Consider the following 22,637-nt stretch of genomic DNA (forward strand, 5'->3'; position numbering starts at 1 on the left):
TGCAGTTGTTTGTAAATTATCAAACTTATCAAAATGATTGGTTCAGTGTTTAACCATGTGTTTAGACGTCTTCAGTGATTGATCTGAAAAGGCCAGTGGGCTAGAAATGGAACCAAGCAGCCACTTCCATTAGCAATAGAGGGCTTATTTCGATGTTGGTGATGTTTCACATGTCCTGAAGGAAAGCAACAATTATGATGTCCCTTACTTCACACCAAACATTTTGTTATGAATTTGTTGTTTTCTTAAGTTTGTGTGAAACCATGGTTTTATTTATTTTATTTTATTTATTACATTTATATCCCACTCTTCCTCCAAGGAGCCCAGAGCAGTGTACTACATACTTAAGTTTATCCTCACAACAACCCTGTGAAGTAGGTTGGGCTGAGAGAGAAGTGACTGGCCCAGAGTCACCCAGCAAGTATTATGGCTGAATAGGGATTTGAACTCAGGTCTCCCCGGTCCTAGTCCAGCACTCTAACCACTCCACCACACTGGCTCTCCAGCCAAACAATTTCCTGCAAATAAAGCTTGTCCCCCCGCCATCCACTTCTCTGCACAAATCTGTTCCCATGCAAGGCAAAGGTGTATGTTTACTTAAATTGGAGAAGTATCTCTTTTTCTTTTGAGAGAAGAGATAGATTGCAGTTCCTTGTAAACTGGAATATTACCTTGCAATAAGCAAAACAGTAATCAAAATGTTCAGATCATCATTTAACCACGATATATGTGGTTGGTTTGAAAAGGCCAATGGGCCAGAAAAGAAACCTACCTAGTAGCTATTTACTTTGGCAAGAAAGGACTTACTTCCATGTTGGTGGTGACCACCATTGAATTTTATCCTTCCTCCTTCCTAAAACAGTGCAACAATATGCATCATCAGACTTTATGTGAGTTTGTTGCTTTCTTAAACTGATTAAAAACCATGCATTTCAAGACAAGCCATCTCCTGCTAATAAAGCACATTGTAACAGTGCAGCAGCTTATTCTCTAGGAAATAGATATGGCTGCTTTCTTTAGCAGTAAAGTGCTTACCTCTCTGTTGGTGATGTTAATAGCTGGTGGTGTTTTTCACTTCCTTTTGTTCTGAAACCGTTCAACAAGTTATGTTCCTTAACTTGTATCATGATTTTTGTTATGAGTTTATTTTCTTAAATATTGTGGAATCTATGGGGTTTTTAACTTTCCCAGGTGAATCCCAAAATGAAGGTTGTCTTTTTGGTCATTTGTCTGTTGTTTCCTTCTCAGGTTGGTCTCCAGGGTGAAGATACTTCTCTGGGCAACATAGTGAGCCCTTTCTCATGATCACATGGTGGGCTTGCCATTGGGCTGCATGAAAGGCTGCAGAGGCTTGTCTTCCCTGCAGACAATCCTGCTGTTGGGTCTGGGTGTGTGGATCGCAGCCCAGACATTCCACTGCTTCCCCAGGCAGTGCTGAGATGCGGGGGTTGGGATGTGTTGTCCTGGCCCCCAGAAATACCACAATGCACCACATGGGTGCACAGTGCATTCTGGGGATCCTCCCAGCGACAGGCAGGTGCCCATCAGAGTTTCAGCACCGACTGAAAGCAGCTGGTGCTGACACATGGTCAAGTAATTGGGGTTAAGGGAGTGCTTGCTCCCTTAACCTCCTTTAAAAGCCTGGATTCTTGGCTGGTTTTGCCACCAAGGCACCACCGGGAGCTGCTAAGCTCCCAGCAGTTCCCATAGGCACCCAAGCCCAGGCTTAGCTGCCCTAGCCTGGTCTTGGCTGCTCCTGAGAACAGCCTCAGTATCTTTCCCCCGACGATCTCTAGAATTAAGCTTTGGCAAAGGTTATTTACAGAACCAAACAAAGAAAGAAAGTGAAAGAATTTGGCATTTAGAGATGCTGAATTACTTGCCTCATCTTCTGGATCACTTGGTTTCAAACCACCTCTGGCTATTACTAGAGGGCCCACGCCAAATTCCTGTTCTAGAACAGAAAGATACTTCTTACCTGGCAGGCTTACCACTCATGTGTATATTTAAAAGGAGCACAACTGCTCTGCCAAGGCTATCCCATCTGTTCTTGGAAACGGAGGAAGAGAACCAAGCTGCCCTGAGATGCTGCTGCTTCTCCTGAATCCTCCACACCACTAAACTTGAGCCATCACCAAGGAGACAATAAGTGCATCATAATAGAGAGTACCAAAAATGTCATAATTGCTACCTGCAGAGGTGGGGGCAAAGGGTCATTATTCAGCACTGAAGAGAGATGTAGTTGGTGGGCACCAATGTACATTAAAAACATATACATGTTTAATACTTGCATTGTGTGCTACTCCCATGTGAATTTGGAAAACTTTCTGCCCAACCATTCTGGAGTGTGCAAAAATGTTCCTTTTTTATGAACACAAGGAGCATTTCCTTCCAAATGGGGCCTGAAAGATCGACAGCGGGGGATTAAAATCCAGAACTTTTTGTAACTTTTTGCCATGAAACAAAGCAGTTATGACGCTTTAAAACAATTTTAGAAACTTAAAAAAAAATCATTATAAATCAATGCGTGAACCAATATTCATGAAGTCTGCACACTTAATGCTATCATCATGTGATAGCATTAAGTGTTTAATTTAATTTAACACCACATGAAATTTCAGAGCTTTCTGCCCAGTTATTTGGGAGCTATTAATTTTTTTGAATGTTCTGCTGATCCCTATGGAGAAATTATCCAATGGGATCCATGTTCAATTCTCGTACACTGGCCCCTTCAGAACATGTTACACCACTGAGGCTGGCAATAGCATAGACAGTTCTGTTCTCCTCCTTGCCTCTCCCATACTGTGCTGCTGCCTGCCCATCAGGCAGACCAGAGTGAAGGTTCTCCAACTTGGGTGCCAGATGTTGCTGCATTACAACTCCCATCATCCCCAGCCACGATGGCTATAAACAATACATAATCATTCTCTGGACAACTCTCGACATATCTGCCAGAAAGATCAGCCATCACTTCTGTGCTGTGGTGAATTCCTGCCTCCCTGCTTCCCTCCCCAACACAGAGGATAGGGATGAGGAGGGCCAAGTCATCTTCTGCTCCTGCCCTTCAAGGAAGGTATGATCCTTCTGGAGGCTGTATCCACTCATGAGAATTCCTCATGCAATACATAAGCATATACCCCCTTCCCTAATTAATGCACTAACAGATCTGCCTTTTTAGGATCCAGTTGTCTGGAATGTATGCTCACCACTACCATTTGGGATCTAGGACTATCAGGATTTTCACGGTGTGTGGCACACGCCACAGCTTCGCATTTACACAAAGACTTCCAGTACTGCACCCCGCGTGAGATTCAAGAATGAACAAAATGAATCAATAGATTCTGCTTGTCTCCCTATGCATTTTACAAGAGATTGCCAAGGCAACAATGGGCATAAAGAAGGACTCCACATAAAAAAGAGACCAGAAGTGAATGGACCACAGGAAAGCAGGAATGATGCAGTGGGATTTGGGGATGTGCTGGCAATTAAAATGCCACCATCTCTCTCTCTCTCTCTCTCTCTCTCTCAGTATTTTATCATCTCTCTAAGCATCATATGTTGCAGAATCAAGACTATCTAAGGAGGTTGGTTATTAAAAGGGATTGCTGCTTAGCTTCTGAGAGTCAAAGAAAGCTATTCTTGACTTTGGGGATCAGAGACTTGCGATCCCCAAGTCTCTGAACTGAGGTGCAAAGGGTTGAGAACGAGCACCTCTGGATGCGTTTCAGGGCAGCACGGTGAGCACAGCCTAGCTACTGAAGAGCTAAAATATTAGGTACATCGTTGCCCAAGAATTACTAAAATGATATATTGTAGAGAACGGGGAAACAAGGCAAATAAAGGGATTGCTGAGATCTTTTTGCATAGATAGAGGAAGCTACAATTAAAGGATTCTATGAATAGCAATGAAAACCATGGAGATTTTAAAAACGACGTCGTGTTAGGCTAAACGCTGCAAAAGAAGCAACTTGAAAGAGACTAGCACGTTCCTGATGGCTCGTCTACTGTAGACTACCGAAAAACCTCTGTGTTAGTCGTCAGGAAGCAAAGGGTTAAGGAGGCTTCCTGCTGTCCCTGCTCGCCAGCCAAAGAGTCCAGAGCGAGGCTTACTATGGGAAGCCTGAAGGGAAGGCTCGCGACTCTCCTCTTGGCTGATGATGTGGGACGCAGGCACCCCAAAAGAGTTAAGAGAGGGGCTTTCTACCAGGGCCCCTGTGGGCAGCAAGCAGTGGCGGCGGGGCGGGGCGGCTGGGGCGGGGGGGAGGATTAAAGGCGATCCTGCTTAAACTTTCCCCGGGGGTGGGGCGGGATTGGTTGTAGCTGGTGTGCGAGAAGGAAAGTGTTAATGGAGGGGGAGGGGGGAAAGAGGCGCATTAATTGTAAAGACTGAATTATTGGTGCGGGGTGGGGGTTGCTGTGATGACTGAAACTCCAGCCAGCAATGCTTGTGCGCCGCGCTCCAGATCTTTAGGAGACGCGATGCATTCACAACTCCGGGCTGGAGCGCAGCGGGGCTCGGCGGAGGGCTCTAGCCGGCAGTGACCGCTGCCTTGGCGGCTCCCTCCTCCTCCCCGGCTTCCCCTTCCTGCACGGGGCGGCTCCCCTGCGATTGCAACTTTCTCCTCCGGCATCCGAGCGACACAGTAACCTGTTACAGGCGTCTTCGCCTCGGCGCTCCAACTGACTCATCCGGCGGTTGCCCCTGCCTCCTGGGGCTGGCGGCGCTTCTGCTGCGGCGCGCTGCGTGCTGCCGGAGTTCATCTGCCCGCGAGCGCTTCGCCTCATGCAGGTGTGGGGTCCGCTCCGCCGGCGCTTGGTAGCAGACCGGTGGCCGGCGGCGGCGGCCGCCCCTTTGGATAGGCTGAGCGATGCGTAAATCGGCCGAGTGAACGCTTTCCCCCTTCCATTCACTTGCTCCTCTTCTTTGGTTTCTCTTGTAGGCCTCTGCGGCAGAAATGGAGAAAATAAGGTAAGTCCGACAGTTTTCTGTCTTCTTCCAAACGCACGTCTCATGCCAGGGCGAGAGATCGCGGGGTGTGTTGGAGGCATCAGAGCCCTCTGTCGAAAGTAGGGTGACGGTAGTGGATGGTGGTGCGGATTAGGATGTATTCTTTGGGGTGGCTGACTGTGAAAAGATGGGCTTGCCCGTTAGCATGTCAGATCAGAGGGGCGGTGGGCTGGCGAGACTAGGCAGCGAGGATGGGTCCCTCTTATCGTGAATGCCTTTTGCGGGCAGGTTCCTCAGCAGCTCGCTCCGCACACTAACGTGTTTCCATTGCCAGATGCGAGGGAGAGTCGATTGAACAAATGCGGTCTCCAAGCGCCACTTGTCTGTTTATTGCAAGAGCGTGCTTTGCTCTCCCTGATCAGGGAGAAAAGGCAGATCAATACTTCACAGGGGGAAAGAGCACTAAAATAATAATAATAATAATTATTATTATTATTATTGTTATCATTAATTAAACTTTATACCAAAGCACCTAATTGCCATTGTTTCAGTGTAATGTTATAGCCCTGGTGTTTGGCTTTCTGTCTGACATTTTTTGAGCAGCTGGGATTTTTCCCGTTCCCATAAATATGTTGTATCCTCTGTGTTCAAAATGTTGTCAGCCTGTGCAAGTTTTTCTCGGCATCCCTGGCGGCTTGAAGCACAAGGGGAAGGTGGCGTTTCCAAATGTGCAAGTTTCCCATCCCATGTTTGAGTGTGAAGTCTGCTTTGGAGATTTTGTGTCCATGTGTGTTGCGATGGATGATAATAATTTTTTTAGAGTGAGGATTGTACATTATTTTTTGAACTAATTGTTCCTTGCTTTTTTTGTTCAGTGCATAAATATAATTAGGCTACAATCCTAGCCAGGCTTGGAAGCAGGGGTGTAGCTATAATTGAGTGAAAGGGCTCAAAGAACCCGGGGGGGGCCAACTCTTGAGGGCCCCCCAGCTCCACGCTCCCTATTTTCTTCATTATCTCCCTCACTCCAAGGGGCCTCCAGAAAGAGGGGTGAACATGGCCCCTTCTCCCCTAGCTACACCCCTGCTTGGAAGTAAGCTGTGTTTAACATAGTGGGACATGCTTCTAACTAATCGTGCATGAAACTGGTTTGTAACTCATACAGAAGGGTTCTGAACTTAAAAATATCCACCCTGTGTTAACAAGATTTTTCTGACCATCCTGGAATCTCTTCTAAACTCTGGGGTTTATTAAGCTCCAGTTCCTTTCCTTCCGTTTCTAGTGAATAATTACAGGCAACAGATCCATCTGGATGTATTACTCACATTCATTTATGTTAGGGTTTCAGCAAAGTTTAAGCCATGTCGAGAAAGTTGCAAGGTTCTGGGAATTAGGATGAAGTGAAAGGCAGGCAGAGATGAGTTGGAAAAAAGAAGAGGGTTGACTTCATGGGGAAATCTGGATAGGCTCCTTTAGCTGGAACCTACCTAGAAAAAGCATGGGTAGTATTAATTTTTATGAGAACTATTAGTGAAGGCAACACTAGTGAACACACTTGGGAACTGGTACTTTTCGGTCAGTCATTGCTCTTTGGTTGCATAGGATTTGCGAATTGCAGTTCTCCAGGCTGATGGGGAACGTCTTAGTAATTTCCTATAGCTTCTTGGGGATAAAATAGTTCTGTGGCAATGGGACCAGTCCTGAAGCCTGTAAGTGTCCAGTTCAGTTTCGCTTGTGGTGAAAAGCTTTGCCATTGTTTTTTTTTTTTTGGAAAGTGTCCTATGTGTGGTTGAAACATCAAGAGGCGGAAACAGTTGAGAGCGGATGGGACTTTGCAATGGAGAGTGAAGGACTGGAGAGCTGACAGAGGTTTGCTGAAGTCATCCTTACTCAGCTAGAAACACTGCTGAATTAATTGTGGGTTAATTACTGCTTCCTCCAAGCTTATTTTAGATAATATATTAGACTCTTTTAGACTGTAAGTCAGAAGAAGCCCAGATCTTTTCTGGCTATACATTATTCTCTGATTGCATGCTGTGAAGCAGGTGACTTCAGTTCCTCTTGAAAATGGGGAACTGAAAATGAAAGAACATTATTTTGTCCAAGCAGTTCAGTAACACCATGACAAGAGGTATTCTGGAAACAAGTGCCACTTAGGGAGGGGGGAGCCTGCTCCTGGATTTCATGCCATATTCCTTAAGAGCACTTATATTTCTGGCCAACTCACTGGTTCTAAGCACTACAAACTAAATGTGCTTGTAGAAGCAAATGGTTCTGCATACTACCTGTGAATGTTGTTGTTGTTGTTTAGAATATTGATATACTGCAGTGTATTTATATACTGTTCACAGAACAGTTTACATAGCAAAAAGAACAAGATTTCCAAAATGGGTTCATAAATCTAAAAGGAAACACAAGTTCTAGTAAGAACTAATCTGCCTACTTTCCTTTCACTATCCCCACATCTGGACTAAATTTGGTCCAAATTGGTTAGGCAGTTCACAAGTTAGCCCACTTGCACCTCAAACATTCACACAACTGCCATCTTGAATTAGGATGGATGACATCATCACAAACTATGCCACCGAGGAGTCCCTATGTGTCCCTACAGCTGTATTGTTCAAATCAGTTAGGCAGTTCACAAGTTAGCCTAGTTGCGCCTCAAATGTTTACACATCCATCTTGAATCAGGGTGGATGACATAGTCACAAACTATGTGTCCCTACAACTGTACCAGATTTGGTCCCAATCAGTTCCCACTTGCACCTCAAATGTTCATGTATCCACCATCTGGAATCAGGGTGGATGACATTATTACAAACTGTGCCCTTGAGCCACCCCACTACAACTGTACCAAATTTGGTTCAAATCAGTTAGGCAGTTCACAAGTTAGCCCACTTGCACCTCAAATATTTACATGTCCACCATCTTGAATTGGTGTTTTGAATGACACCATCACGCACTACATTGTTCAGGTGTCCTTATGTGTCCCTATAACTGTACCCAACTTGGTTCATATTGGTCCAGGCACTGTGAAGTTGATAGCAGGGGACGGTCACACGGACGGACATGGATGGAATGCCAGGTGATCTCAAAACCTACTGGAAAGTAGGCTAACAAGGCAGACACCAGCCAACAGCCACTGGAAGAGATGTTGGGCTGGGCTGGATAGGGCCTCCATGGCTTCTGACTGCAAAACCAGTGCCGTGTGTGTACTGTATATGTCTTTCCTCTGTAGCTCTCAGGCAATGCTGCATGTTGAACTTGGGCTGGAACACAGAACGCAGGAAGCTGCCGTATACAAAGTCAGACCATTGTTCCATTTAGCGAAGTATTGTCTGCACTGACTGGCAGCTGCTCTCCAAGTTTCAGGCAAGTCTGCTCTACCACTGAGCTATGGTTCCACTGTCTTACAGCAGACAGTGTTCATATGTAGTCACTTATCCAAATGCAAATCAGGGTGGATTCTGCTTGGCAAAAGGGACAATTCATGCTCACTACCACAAGACCAGCTCACCTCCCCAGGGATCTCTTCCCTTCCAGTCCTGACCTCCTTCCTAGGCAGCAGATGGACCTGAGGACAGAAACCTGGGTGTAGCACTGGTGTCTCCCTGCCTGGCCTGACAGAAACCTTAAACCAGGGCTTGACAAATCCCAGGTTCCAGGAAGCCATGGAGCCTAGACATTTAACTATGGTGCCGAGACTAGGATATTCAGAGGCAGAGTTATTTAATAAAATATTTATTAGGCAGCCCTTTTTCTGTTCAAAGGATGTTACTTGTAAAGAGGGTAACAAGAAGCCCATTTACCACCACCAGCCCACCAATTATTGAGCTGACTCCTAGATCCAAAGAAAATTTGTCAACATAAATTTGTCACCTGTAATGGAACTTCTCCATGACCCACAACTTTCCTCTGTTCACTTCCCCTATAGGGATGTGCTTGAAACATGATTCGGCATCTGAATCACAGGTGCATCTCTTTTAAAATGAGGCTTACACAGCCCCTTTAAAGCAGAGGAGAGCAGGTCCATACCTGCTCCTCTTCTGATCACTGCGCTTGCTGTAATCCTGGTGCTTCCTGCAGTTATGCCCATGGACCAGTGAGGCATCTCCCAGATGTCTTTATGTGATGCCAGGGCAGTGTAAGCCCTCGTTTTTAAAGGGATGTGCCTGCGATTCGGATGCCAAAGTGCATTTCAGCACATCCCTGTTCCCTTATCCACCCAGGCCCCTGGTAGTACCTTATATCGACCGCATGATGCTTGTGCAGGTCAGCTGACTAAATCACAAATATTCCTGTAAGTCATACCTGGTTGAGTCATGTGATAATCTTGTAGGCCTGCTACCTGCATGACAGCATTGCAAGTTATGTTGTATGGCGTGAAAAATCAAGGTAATGAGAAAGCTTTGCTGACAACTATACAATCTCCCCCTTTCCCCCACCCAAAGCATACAGATCTGAATGGGAGGGATAGATGCTCAGTGGGAGGCCTCAGTTTCAACCCTCTGAGGCAGATATTAGTATAGATATGGATATAGCATGGGGTTCCTGACCTTGGGTTGCCAGATGATGCTGGACTTTATATATTTATTTATATTATTATTATTATTATTATTATTATTATTATTAACATTTTATATCCCGCTCTTCCTCCAAAGAGCCCAGAGTGGTGTACTACATATTTAGGTTTCTCCTCATAACAACCCTGTGAAGTAGATTAGGCTGAGAGAGAAGTGACTGGCCCAGAGTCACCTAGCAAGTATCATGGCTGAATGGGGATTTGAACTCGGGTCTCCCTGGTCCACTACACCATGCTGGGACTTCAACACCCTGCCAAAATGGCCAAAGGCCATATTGATTGATTGATTGATTGATTTAAGTGCCTTCAAGTTGGTGTTGATTCTTAGCGGCCACATAGACCACATAAAGGCCATATTGAACATTGTTATTCTGATTAAGAATATATATATATATATAATATGTCGCTGTTCAACAAAAAGCAGTTTACAACAAAGCAAAAGAGGAAACTGATTCCTTGGTTCTCTGGTGTAAGAGAACCACCTTTTAAAAGGTGACTCTTTGCCCAGTTAGCAGGACAAATACTTCTGCAGGTGGAAGTAATAAACCACAGAGCTGTGATGAATATTCTTCAGTTTTGCAATTTACTCTAACCATTTCTGGGCGCAGAAGTTTCCCCCAAGCCTATGCACTCTTTTTCAGTCCTGCTCAACCCATTCTTCTCCTGGTTGCTACTGCTTTGTGGGTATTTCCTCCCACTTTGGCGGCTGCTACTACAACTTTCTCTTTCCTGAATTAGTCACAGAAGTAACCCACCCCAATCATGGATCAGGCACTGTATGGGAGGATGTCACAATGCTGCTACATCATAGCCCATCCAATTGGTTTACAGGGTGACATCACTGTGGGAAAGTGGGGGCAACTGGGAGCAAGCACAGAACAGGGCAGTATAAATGAAAAAGCAACTTTTTCCACAAGGAACACTGAAAAACACTGCTAAAAGAGCAAGCTGTGTTTGCCGAAAGGAAGCAAGAACTGAGTTGTTTTGGCTTAGAACTACTAAATAATCAAGATGTGTGGGCTCAGGCCTCCCCCACTGGAGTGTAGGGATAGGGATGTATTGCTGGCTTCCATGGCAGCAGGTAGACAAACCTAGTGTCAGAATTCTGATCCTCCAGTACACCATTTGTACATCAAACCTCCTCAGCCAGAAGCAGCCCTTTGACACAGCAGCCTAATTCAGTAAGATAGGAACGCTTTGCTGAAAAGAGGCTCAGGAGAATAGTCATATGCCAGAATAGATTGTCACTGGCAAAGCAGCACCAGAGATAAAAACCTGAACTCTGTCTGCTCCAAGCCACATTTGCTCCTTCTCTTTTCTCTTGGATATCCAATTCATTTTCAGTTATTTCTTACTCGAGCAAAAAGAAAAGGTGTTCTACATTTTAATCTGGATGATCCCAGAAACACGGCAGACCAGGGACATGGCAAGCCTCTGTGCACAGCAAATCGCACTGATGTTTAATCCAGTTTCAGTTTGGAGCAGCGCTCTCAAACTGCAGCCCTTCAGATGTTGTTGGATTACAACTCCCATCGTCCCCAGTCACAGTGGCCAGTAGCCAGGGATGCTGGGAGCTGTGGGCTGCAGTCTCAGACCCCTGGTTTAGAGTGTAAGCTCCTCAGGGAAGGGACTTGTCTTTTGCTCATCAAGATGAGAATAACAGTGTATTGTGCTGTTTGAATGTGCAAAGTGCTTTACATATATTATCATGGTGAAATGATTTTGACAACAATCTGTAAGGTAAGCAAATATGATTATCCCCATTTTGCAACTGGGGACCTGAGGCTGAGAAAGAGGAGTTTGCCAAAGGCCACCCCAGTGAGTTTATTGCAGAGGCAAGAAACTGGGCCAGTCCTGAATCACAGTTGTCGCTTAGCCCAGGGGTTTTCGACCTTTAAAAAGCTGGGCCAGGTGCAGAGCATCTGTGCCTCCGCTGCCCAGCCGGCCCACTTCTCCCCCTCACCACCTGGCACTTTCTGGTTGGTGGGCCAGCTGGAAAGCCAGACCTCCACCTTCTCCCACCAGCCTGCCAGTTCCCGCCGGCCGGGCCAGCCCACCACTGCTTGCTCCCACTGGCTGGGCTAGCCTGCCGCCGCTGGCCAGCACCCCTATTTTCTTCCCCGTCGCTAATTGGCAGCTGCTCGCGAATTCTCAAGAGAGCTGCGACACATGGGATTAACGATGGGTATGCCTGGGAGAAAAAATATATATGCCCTGCTAACTGGGCAAAGAGGCACCTTTTAATGTGGTGATTCTCTTTATTTAGCAGGGGGAGAGTAACTGGCCCTATCCACCCCCAGCACAGGACCTCCAGTGACTGTTGCTGGTGTCTATCCTATGTTTCTTTTTAGATTGTGAGTCCTTTGGGGACAGGGAGCCATCTTATTTATTTATTATTTCTTTGTGTAAACTGCCCTGAGCCATTTTTGGAAGGATGGTATAGAAATCGAATTAATAATAATAATAATAATAATAATAATAATAATAATAATAATAATATAGATATGCCCCTTTTGTCTGAACAGGGCGTGGCAGTGGCTGTGGTGGCGGTGGCTTGTGTCCACATTTTTTGGGCCTGGACCACAGCCAGTGCCACCACCATCCCCCACTCACCTGTCTCCCCCCTCACCTACAGTCGCTGCTCACCTGCCACCTCTGCTGGCCTGTGCAGTGGCCCCACGGAGCCGAGAGTCCTCATGCACAGCCCAACTTGCAAGGTTTTGCGAAATGTGGTGCAGTATAATGACATAACAGTACTGGGCTGTGATGTCATTATGCCAAGCCGTGGCTGGCAATGTTTAGCAAGCTGGGTCACACCCATGACTGTGGGCTTAGTGGGGCCACCACAGAGGCAGCAAGCGAGCGGGGGGGGACAGGTGAGGGCTCCTCTGGGGTCTCACTTTTCATGGGGCTGGGGTGGCTTAGAACTTGGCTGCCCAATTACAGATATGCCCCTGTGTCTGAAACCTTCTGCTCAGGTACCCTATAGAGCTTTTTTTTTTTAGTGTTTGTGTGTGTGTGCGCGCACACACACACACCACATTTGAATTTAAATATAAACATTTAAATTTAAATGTTGATGGCTTACATCCAGACTAAGTTACTCATGGGTATTTCCACTGAAATTGATAGGGCAAGTAAACTTGTCATACTAATTTTTGTAGCAAGGGATAAGGAAGAAGGGACATTGCCTAACACACACACCCTCCCCACTTCCCTCCTGAAGTCAGCTTGAATCCAAGATAAGTCCTCTGGTCAGGAAGCAATGGAGCTATGGCCTAATCACTAGTCATTAAATTGGGAGGGCTCCAAGTACCGCTTACAAGCCTTAGAAGTACCCCCAGGGGTGTTTGTATGATGTACCTCCAGTTAAGAACCACTGTCTTAGCCACTGCACTACATCAAGTCTTTGTTCAACATAAAGTGCTGTGTAATAATGGCCTCCATGGTGAAATAATAATGGCCAACGTGATGAGGAAAATTACTCAAAGTAATTTGTCCTTTTAATTTCCTAACGTCCTTTTAATTTCAATGGGACCTATTTTGAATAATTTTCCTCCTCATGTCAGTTAATAATGAGTTATTCTATTAAGAACTAATCGGCCTACTTTCCTTTCACTGTCTCTACATCTGGACTAAATCTGGTGCAAATCGAAGTCCACAAGTTAGATCTCTTGCACCTCAAACATTCATGTGTCCACCATATTGGATCAAGGTGGATGTCATCATTACAAACTGCACCATTGAGGTATCCCTGTGTGTCACTCACTACAGCTGTTCCAAATTTGGTTCAAATCAGTTACAGTCCTCAAGTTAGTGCACTTGTGCCTCAAATGTTTATGCATCCGCCATCTTGGATGGGGGTGGGTGACATCATCACAAACTACACCATTGGGGCATCCCTGTGTGTCCATTCAGCTGTAGCAAATTTGGTTCAAATCAGTTAGACTGTCCACAAGTTAGTGTACTTGCACCTCAAAAGTTTACATGTCTACCATCTTGAACTGGGGTGGATGACATCATCACAGTCTTCACCATTGAGGTGTCCCAACAGGTGTCCCAACAGGTGTCCCAACAGCTGTAGCAAATTTGATTCAAATCAGTTAAGCGGTTCACAAGTTAGCTCACTTGTACCTCAAAAGTTTATAGTTCTGTCATCTTGAATCGGAGAATGACATCACCACAAACTACACCACTGAGGTGTCCCTGTGTGTCACTCACTACAACTGTACCTATTTGGTTCAAATCAGTTAGAGTCCAATCTAAGAGGGGTTTAGATAAATTCATGGAGGACAGGTCTATCAATGGCTACTAGTCTGAGGGCTATAGGCCACCTCCAGCCTCAGAGGCAAGATGCCTCTAAGTACCAGTTGCAGGGGAGTAGCAGTTGGAAAGAAGGCATGCCCTCAGCTCTTCCCTTGGGTTTCCCAGAGGCATCTGATGGGCCACTGTGTGAAACAGGATGCTGGACTAGATAGGCCTTGGGCCTGATCCAGCAGGGCTTTTCTTATTTTCTTATGTTCTTATGAGCAGTGTTCCCTGTAAGAGGGATTCCCAGATGTTGTTGACTACAGCTCCCATAATCCCTAGCTGCAATGGCCTTGGCTAGGGATTATGGGAATTGTAGTCAACAACATCTGGGAATCCCTCTTACAGGGAACATTGGTAGGGAAAAGCTAGCCTGGGTTGGAGGTGAAAGGGGTTGGGATGTTCTCTTTAATGTTTTTCATCTGTGTGCAGAATGTTTTGTTCTGGGTGGCAGTGTCAAGGCAGTGTGTGTGCACATGCATTCGGAGTGGGGCCTTCCTGATTCAACCTGGGTGGGATCTAAAATTACCTGAATGGACATCAAAAACATGTGAGCGTGCACGCACATGTGCATGCCTTGGAGGGAACACTGGCTTGGGAGAGAGATGCAGTGTGGAAGGGAAACTGAAGAATAATCTCTCTAACCCCTTTTTGAGGTAGCCAGGTGCGTATCAGTCAAATGATGGGTAACAATGAAGTGGCACTAGACAGATCTAGGGGGCTGATCTAGTTGAGCCAATACCAGGTAGAGTTTCTCACTCTCAGACCCAGGCCTTGGGTATCACTGAATGCACAAGATGAAGAATAGTTTCATTCTAGCATTTCACTCGGAGTAGCTGCAACACTTTCCCAGATTATTTGTATCCCAGTAAGTGGAAATACCCAGGGGTAGCAACAGAATATTCTGGACTCAGTGCACTGTATGTGGATTGGGTTCCCTCCCACAATCTATTAGCAAGAATTGTGCAGTGGTTCCCACCCCCACAAGCAAAATATTGCTTCCCTTGCCTTCTCTGGCAGCATCATCTCTGACTCTTCCTTGGAAAAGGAGTGGAAGTGTATTAAGGCCAATAGAGTGCTGGGCTAGAGTGTCTCCATGGAGACTTTCAAGGTCAACACACTGTGCCTCAATATCCCTTTTGAGGCAGTGACAGTGAGGAGGAGGGCCGATGGTGGGCAGGCAAGTGGAGTGGTGCCTCTCTTGCTGGGCTCCCTGCTTCTTCTAGGCCTAGTATGGGAAGTTCTGTTCTTCCCTCCATTGGTAGTCCTGAAGGCATCTGATTAACATTAGAAGGAGCTGAAGTGTCATGAGACTTAAGCATATTTAAAATAAAATGGGAGGGAGGCATTTCCTAACTTCAACATCCAGCTTCCTGGAGAGTATTATTCAAGTAGTGAAAAATCAAGCAAGTTAAAACCTGTGGTGCTTTAGGCCAGAGTTTCTGGATCTCCAAAGCAAAACTCAAGAAAGTGTGTGTGTGTGTGTGGTGGTGGAGTTTATTAAGAATAAGCGTGGGTGGGGGGGTGGAATAAAGCATCTAGGAAAATAAAAGAAACATAAAAATGCATTCTAGATTTGCTGTGCAATGATTTATTGCTAGATGAAAAATGTCAAAATCGGGGAGACCCTTGAAGTTAAAAAATGTTAGAATATTACCAATTCATGTTTGAATCGATAATTTTCTCCTCCAGAGAAAGAAAGCTCTTCTCGGTTCGTTAGGCATGCGTTTCAAAACCCTTGGGTCCATCGAAACAGTTCCTCAGGAATGCAAGCATGGAGACATAGTATACATTTTAAATAGAAAATACAGGTTTGTTTGAGATTAAGGATCAGCTGATAACCATGGAACATAGGAACATAGGAAACTGCCATATACTGAGTCAGACCATAGGTCTATCTAGCTCAATATTGTCTTCACAGACTGGCGGCGGCTTCTCTAAGGTTGCAGGCAGGAATCTCTCTCAGTCCTATCTCGGAGAAGCCAGGGAGGGAACTTGAAACCTTCTGCTCTTCCCAGAGTGGCCCCATCCCCTAAGGGGAATACCTTACAGTGCTCACACATCAAGTCTCCCATTCAGATGCAACCAGGGCAGACCCTGCTTAGCTATGGGGACAAGTCGTGCTTGCTACCACAAGACCAGCTCTCCTCTCCTTATAGTAGTACAGAGCATCTCAGCAGCATTTCAGTTGACAATCCATGTGGACAGAAAAGGAGACGCTATCTAGCAGTCCTCAGAGCTTAACTTGGCTCTTGTCAGGGGTCCATGAGGCTGGGTAAGGCGGTTACCTCAGGGGACAGCAAGTTCCTCACCGCAGCGAGGATCTCCCATACTGTGTTAGATGGGCCAGTGCATTGCCTCGATTTAAGAGAGCTCCATATGTACACACTACCCAATCTGATCTTCATGTGGGTATCATCATAGGATGAGTCTTTTGTGTGCTACTGTACTAGAGGCTTTAGCCTGCAGACTGGAAATTTTAGTTCTGTGGGACAAGTACCTGGAATGGAATGGCCAAGATCTGCAGCTGATGTATCTCATTATTCCACTGAGAAAAACTATATGTGCAATGAGGTGAAAACTCATATGATGGCTCATTTGTACGGTCTTGACCTACACCTGACACAACCACATTTAGGTGTCAGTGTTGTTTCCCACTCACATATGCTGGACTGTCTAGAGGTGATTTACCTGAGGCTGTTGTTGGACTGCAAATAAATTTCCTCAGTGGGTGATGGATGCATAGGAATATAGGAAGCTACCATATACTGAGTCAGACCATTGGTCTATCTAGCTCAGTATTGTCTACACAGACTGGCAATGGCTTCTCCAAGGTTGCAGGCAGGAATATCTCTCAGCCGTATCTTGGAGATGCCAGAGAGAGAACTTGAAACCAGGGGCGTAGCAAGAATGGAGTGGACCCAGAGACAAGATTTTAAAAATGCCCGCCCTTACTGAAGCTCAAAACATGAAGTAATGAAATCTTAAATGAGGCTGGATAGTGGTAACAAAAAGCATGCACGCATATATATAGTTCTGGTAGCTCCAGGTCTTGACACTCCCATCAATTTCGGAAAACGGATACAATTGAAGGAAGCCCGGGTGGGTGCTCAGCTGGGGGAGTCAGTCATGTGACTTGCCTCTGCCCCCCCCCAAGGCAGTGGGCCCCGAGACAACTGTCTCCCCTTGCCTTATTAAAGTTACGCCCTTGCTTGAAACCTGTTCTTCCCAGAGAGGCTCCATCCCCTGAGGGGAATATCTTGCAGTGCTCACATGTGGTATCCCTTTCATATGCAACCAGGGCAGACCCTGCTTAGCTAGGGAGACAATTCATGCTTGCTACCACAAGACCAGCTCTCCTTTGAACGGCTGAAGAGCCTCAAGTTGGCCACCCCTGGTCTGCTGATCGCCTCGTGTCAAAAATGATGTTGAAGGACTGGAAAGAATACCAAAACCAATAACTAAAACCATCACATGCCTAGAAGACTTCCTTTTCTGCAAGAAAGGTTAACACTTTGGAGGCTTGTTTTAGTTTCAGAACAAGATGACTGGGACATGATAGAGGTTTATATAAATTATGCATGGTGTGAAGAAAGAGGAGACAGTCATTTTCCTTCTTCACTGATAATATCTGGACATGGGGTCATATGGTGGGCAGAAGGATCAGGACAGATGAATGAAATTTCTGAGCGCCTTATCTCAATTTACATGAGATCATCTATTATATTAATTCTCCTGGATGTGCCTTGGAATGTGCGTCCCAGAGCCCAGCTGATTGGCTGGCGGCGGATGCACCTGATTGCCTGAGGCACACCCAGGAGGATTGGTTGCCGTGGTGGCGGCCCGGCCATGGAGGCCAGAGGTAGCAGGCCTTGGCCAGGCTGTGGAGGCAAGGCCCAGGAGGGGGGAAAGAAAGTAGGGGCAGAAGTGGCAGTGGGGGCAGAAGTGGCAGTGGAGAGAAGAGGTGCCTGGGCCCGTAAGCCGAGAATGGGGCAGAACGGGGCGGGGGGGAGGGAGGGAACCGCCGGTCCCAAAGAGCGCACAGATGCTCTGTGCAGGGTCGGCTAGTCTACATTTAAACTAAGCGTTCCGTGGTGGGATCCTTCCACGTGTGCATGGAGGGGAGAGATGATTTTGAGTGAACCCCACCCCATCTAACTTCCTTTTGCAGCTGCCTCTGCCTCTCCAAAATATATCCCAGAGGGCTTTGGGGCATTCCTGGGGGATTCCGATCGTGGATCTCTGTAATAAGTCAATTGGCCTTTAGTCGTGGTACTTCCCTTCAAGTTCCATCCAAGGGATTATACGAGTTTAATCCTTTCTGATTTCACGTGGAGGGCCAGGTCAGCAGGGACCTCTTCCATTATTTTATATTATTTCTTTATTTAGCATATTTATATAGTGCCCAAATCTCATGACTCTGAGTGGTTTATAGTAAAACAATACAAATTAAAACAAAATTAAAACATTTAAATTAAAAAAAAAAGATGGATTCTATCGATCTAATTAAAAGTCTGGATGAATAAATATGTCTTGACAGCCCTTTAAAAAGCTGTCAGAGATGGGAAGGCTATTATTTCAGCTGGGAGCACATTGCAATGCCTCAGGGCAGCAGTGAAGAAGGCCCATCCCCGAGTAGCCACCAGACAAGCCGATGGCAAATGCAGACGGACCTCCCCAGATGATCTCAATGGGCAGCGGGACTTATGACGGAGAAGAATTCTCTTAAATAAAAAGAAGATGCAGTGATTCGGGGAACAAGGTCCCAGCTCCTCAAAGGTCCATCCTTCAATCTTATCTGTGGCTGATGAACCCTGAGACACCAGGGTAGTTGTGCACAGTGACTGTACCGCTAAGATGCCATCGAGTCAGTGTTTCAGGAATGGTGAGCTCACTTCTTTTAATATCAGGGATGCCGTCACTTTGCTTTCTTTTGTCCATAGGTGTTGGAGAAAAGGAATGAGATAAACAGTGTGTAGGCGACACTCAGAAACTGACATAAGAAGGTTCCACTCGGAGACAGAAAGAAACACATGCAGAGAAAGCTCAGTCTAATAATAATGTTTGTTGGTGGAGGGAGCATGTTAACCTATTACGTTTCATCTTGTCCTTCTGGGCTGAAGGCTACAATTGTAGACTTAAAGATTGCTGGTGGGGGTTAGGAGAGCGGGGAGGAAACTGTCAGATTTTTAGAAGTCAGCCTCGGGTATAGGGGACCTCCTTTTATGCTAGTTGGTTCTAAACATTTCGGCTGCCAGAATACCTGCCGAAGAGAACCATTCACACTGGATAAATAATTCTTAGATGTGTGTCGCATCATCGAGTGATGTTTAGAAGACCAAAGCATGTGTTCTTGAAGCCCGGAAGTCAGACTCCACTTCTAATCACAAACCTCTTTACGATCTGCATTTATGTAGGTTGGCTGTGTATGTTTACACAGACACATTAAACACTAGTTACCGATGCTGCGGAACGACACAGCCCAAACCACGTCTGCAGGCAAGGGCACACAGTTCCCGTCCTTTTAATGCAATTGAAAGGAGAACGTTAAGTATGTATTGTGTTTCACTCCAATGAGGACCTTACACTAAAATGACAACAAGGCCAGAATTTTTTGACGTGCACCTCCTGTGTATATATTCACAGTATTGTACTTGCTAAATTTGATCTGCTGCAAAACTTGCATAGCCATTTTCAAATAATGCTTGCTTGCTTGATTTATTTAAAACATAAGAACATAAGAAAGGCTCTGCTGGATCAGACCCAAGGCCCATCTAGTCCAGCATCCTGCTTCCACAGTGGCCCACCAGATGCCTCTGGGAAGCCCACAGGCAAGAGGTGAGGGTATGCCCTCTCTCCTACTGCTACTTCCCTGCACTGGCATCTTGCCTCTGAGGCTGGAGGTGTCCTATAGCTCTCAGACTAGTAGCCATTGATAGACCTGCCCTCCATGAATTTATCTAAACCCCTCGAAGCCATCCAGGCTGTTGGCTGTCACCCCATCTTGTGGCAGAGAATTCCATAGGTTGATTGTGCACTGTGTGAAAAAGTACTTCCTTTTGTCGGTCCTAAATTTCTTGGCAATCAGTTTCATGGGATGACCCCTGGTTCTAGTGTTATGAGAGAGGGAGGAAAATTCCTCTCTGTCAACGTTCTCCACACACCGTACATGATTTTATAGACCTCAATCATTTCTCCTCTCAGTCGTCTTTTTTCTAAACTAAAAAGCCCCAGGTGTTGTAGCCTGGCCTTGTAACCAAGGAGCTCTAGTAAATCTAAAATATTTACTACCCCGCCTCTTAGGCCTGAGGCAGTGTGCTTCATGGCAGCCCTCCATCACCTGAAGTGTGACACCCTGAATAATTTATATTGGGCTTGTGGGACGCTTCGGCCAAAGGTGAATACTCTGTACAGTCCTCTGGCATCGTGCGGAGATGACCATTCTCGCCGTGCAGTGCTGCGCTTTGCTGAGCGGCTCCCGTAAGGGAAACAGAGCCCTCTTAAGCCCATCTTGGGAGGTGTGCATGGAGTGCTGAAATGCCGCCCTTCCCGGGGCTTCCCTCCTAGAGCTCTTCAAAGAGGGCTCCGTCACTCTTAAAGTGCCCTCCCACCACTGAGGAAAGCACAGTACTGTGCAGAGATCAGTTCCGATTGAAGCTATCCCTAGATTTCCCCCTCTCCCCAACATTTCTTCCAATATTTTTTCACAATATCAAGCCATTGACATATCCAGGAATGCTTTCAGTAGTCCTCTGGAGATTGAAGCTGATCACTGGAGACTCCTGGCTAATTCTGGAGGGTTGGCAGCCCTGCCAAGGAAGGGTCCTGATGAATCGAAGTAGGAAGGGGCATTCCATGATGGTAGTGCCACCACAGGAAAGGCCCTGACTCCAGTCACTGCCAAATGTACCTGAGGCAATAGCAGGCCAGAGACCAGGGCTTGGGAGGCTAATCTTAATGCCCAGGAAGATTCATGTGGGCACAGGCAGTCCTTAAGATACTCTGGTGCCAGACCATATATTGCTTTAAAGGTTAAAACTAGGATGGTTGGGGCTAAGAAGCAAACTGGTAGTCAATGTAAACTACTATAGTGTAGGTATTATATGCACATACTGCTGAATTCTCACAGACATTCTTGTGGCAGCCTTCTGCACCAGCTGAAACTTCCTAACCACTTTCAAAGGCAGCCCTAGGTAAAGTGCATTACAGGAGTCCCACCTGAAGGGGCTATTTTGGCCCCTTCAGCATAATGCACAACTTGTAAGCAGGGCTGGCCCTCTGATTGGCCTTCGAACCAGTATACCATGTGACTGCCACAACAGCTTGGAAGGGGCTTTGCTCTGTGTGCCAACATTGGGGGAAGCTCGGTTATTGTGAATGCAGGACAGGGCCTTCTCTGTTGTTGCCCCCAAGCTCTGGAATGCTCTCCTGGTGGGTGTCCATTCTCTGACGTCTGTGTCTGCTTAAAAAACAACAACAAAAAATTCTTTTCTCTGTTGAGGCTTTTACCCCTTAGGGGCTTCCAACCAATCTCTCTACTTCCAGCCGCTGTTTGTCTTTGTATGGGTACTGCTTTTTGATATAATTATGTTTGTTTGGCCAGCCACCTAATGGCGCAGCAGGGAAATGACTTGATTATCAAGCCAGAGGTTGCTGGGTTGAATCCCCGCTGATATGTTTCCCAGACTATGCGAAACTCCTATATCAGGCAGCAGTGATATAGAAAGATGCTGAAAGGCATCATCTCAGACTGCGTGGAAGAAGGCAACGATAAACCCCTCCTGTATTATGCTAAAGATAACTACAGGGCTCAGTGGTTGCCAGGAGTTGACACCGACTAGGTGGCACAGTTTACTTCACCTATTGGTCTTAATTAATTTTAATATTATAATTTGTTTTTATAGAATTTAATTGTATTAACTTTTGTAAACTGCCTTGGGATGAGTTTTATGAGAAGCGGTATATAAATTGAACAAAAATAATGAATGAATGAATGAATGAACTATCATTCCCAGCCATGATGGCCTTCAGTTAGCCGTGTAACCGTAACCACATGACTCTTGTCCTATATTATATGATGGGGTTTCCCACGTTATGTTCTCAGATGTTGTTGGATTGCATCATCTGCAGCTACAGTGGTCTTCAGCTAGACCTCTAACCAGCAGTTGTTGTACTAGGAGTGTGCATGCATGGAACAAATTCTGGTGGTTTGGTTTATTTATTTTATTTAATTTAATACATTTCTATACTGCCCAAAACGCAAGTTCTATGGGCGGTTTACACAACAATAAAAACAGCCAATAAAAGATTAAAACATTTCAGCCATTAAAATTAAAAAGTTAAAACTATTAAAACACAATTAAAACAGTATCTAACTAAAAGCCTGGGTGAACAAATGCATCTTAACTGCCCTTTTAAAAGTTGTAAGAGATGGGGAGGCTCTTATTTCAGCAGGAAGTGTGTTCCACAGCCTCGGGGCAGCAATGGAGAAGACCCGTCCCTGAATAGCCACCAGACGAGCCGGTGGCAACTGCAGACAAACCTCTCCAGATCATCATCAATGGGCGGTGTGGTTCATAGCAAAGAAGACGTTCTCTTAAATGCCCAGGGCCCAAGCTGTTTAGGTTCAGGCTGAACTTGGGCCAGCCCACTGGCCTGCAAGGATTCCCTGGTGAGGATTCCCCTTTACAAACAAAGGGAGGGACCCTGCCTAACTTTAAAAAACCCTAATGGGCAGCAAGAAGGCATCTGTAGTCTGAGATGGCAGTGCAGCTCTTCTGAACCCTCCGTGCCGGAACG

The 22,637-nt window shown here is 45.9% G+C and overlaps 1 protein-coding gene and 1 long non-coding RNA gene across 23 annotated transcripts in view; both read left to right on the forward strand.

The window, feature by feature from the left end:
• The window catches only part of BEGAIN (brain enriched guanylate kinase associated), a 359,789-nt gene that overhangs the window by 118,035 nt on the left and 219,117 nt on the right, over positions 1-22,637 (forward strand). For 13 of the 22 annotated variants that reach the window (XM_053284654.1, XM_053284667.1, XM_053284652.1 and 10 more), the window contains one exon: positions 4,941-4,969. The exons of 3 other annotated variants lie outside the window; for them this stretch is intronic. In XM_053284654.1, the coding sequence (XP_053140629.1) occupies positions 4,956-4,969 (14 nt within the window). In that variant the 5' untranslated portion in view covers positions 4,941-4,955. Of the gene's footprint in view, positions 1-4,087; positions 4,184-4,442; positions 4,970-22,637 lie in introns of those variants that run through there. 6 more of the 22 variants (XM_053284646.1, XM_053284649.1, XM_053284670.1 and 3 more) reach the window with 4 other exon arrangements.
• LOC128340033 (uncharacterized) lies at positions 17,705-19,500 on the forward strand. The gene is made up of 3 exons (XR_008313412.1): positions 17,705-17,802; positions 18,010-18,181; positions 18,782-19,500. It is a non-coding gene; the product is annotated as an uncharacterized LOC128340033 (long non-coding RNA).

Source organism: Hemicordylus capensis, chromosome 1, assembly GCF_027244095.1.
Source record: "Hemicordylus capensis ecotype Gifberg chromosome 1, rHemCap1.1.pri, whole genome shotgun sequence".
Classification (NCBI taxonomy): Eukaryota; Metazoa; Chordata; class Lepidosauria; order Squamata; family Cordylidae; genus Hemicordylus; species Hemicordylus capensis.